The sequence below is a fragment of the Buceros rhinoceros genome, unplaced genomic scaffold (assembly GCF_000710305.1).
Source record: "Buceros rhinoceros silvestris isolate BGI_N320 unplaced genomic scaffold, ASM71030v1 scaffold18249, whole genome shotgun sequence".
Classification (NCBI taxonomy): Eukaryota; Metazoa; Chordata; class Aves; order Bucerotiformes; family Bucerotidae; genus Buceros; species Buceros rhinoceros.
This window is the reverse complement of record NW_010433489.1, coordinates 29,100-29,726: the sequence shown is the minus strand read 5'-3', so window position 1 is coordinate 29,726 and position 627 is coordinate 29,100. Positions and strand designations below refer to the sequence as shown.

The 627-nt window shown below is 45.1% G+C and overlaps 1 protein-coding gene across 1 annotated transcript in view; it reads right to left on the bottom strand.

Annotated features, from left to right (window-relative positions):
- The window catches only part of MACF1 (microtubule-actin crosslinking factor 1), a 36,526-nt gene that overhangs the window by 10,338 nt on the left and 25,561 nt on the right, over positions 1–627 (bottom strand). The window contains exon 37 of the mRNA XM_010144136.1: positions 242–258. Within this exon, the coding sequence (XP_010142438.1) occupies positions 242–258 (17 nt within the window). The remainder of the gene's footprint in view (positions 1–241; positions 259–627) is intronic.

Here is a 627-nt window from a genome sequence, read left to right as displayed (position 1 = left end):
AGGTAAGGCAGCAGCCGGGGCACATCTCAGCTCAACCCTGGCCCCACGGCTCTGCCACCAGCCTCAGACGAGCCACTCACCCTCCAGTTTAACCTCACTCCCTTTTTATCCCCTCCCACGAAGGACTCCCACAACCCAAGCAGCTCACAGCAAGGTAAGGCAACTATTTTTAGCCATTTTTTTTTTTCTTTTCTCTAAACATTCTTGGAGTGAAAAGCAACAGAGAAAAAAACATTAATACGGATAAACTGAACTGACCTACAGCAAAAGCAACAAAAAACAAAAACACTCACTTCTGGGCATAGCTGCTTTGTTAAGCGTAAATAAAAACAAAAATTACATTAGATGTTTGGAAAAGATATAGACAGCAGTTGTTAAACTAATTACTAGGAGTAAAGCAGGCCTGGCTGTCGTTACCTCCATGGATACCGACTGCAGCGGCACAAAGCAGTTCATTAACGAGCAGTTAATTACAGAAGCCTCAAGATTTTAGGAGTTATTTTTTTCTTTTGGCATTTTCCGGAAGGCAGCAGTAACCGTCCGCAAGAGCTGGACAGTTCGAGAGGTGACACCCATTTAAAGTGCTTCTTGCACCTCTCCAGTGAGCAGCCCCCAGCACTGGTTCCC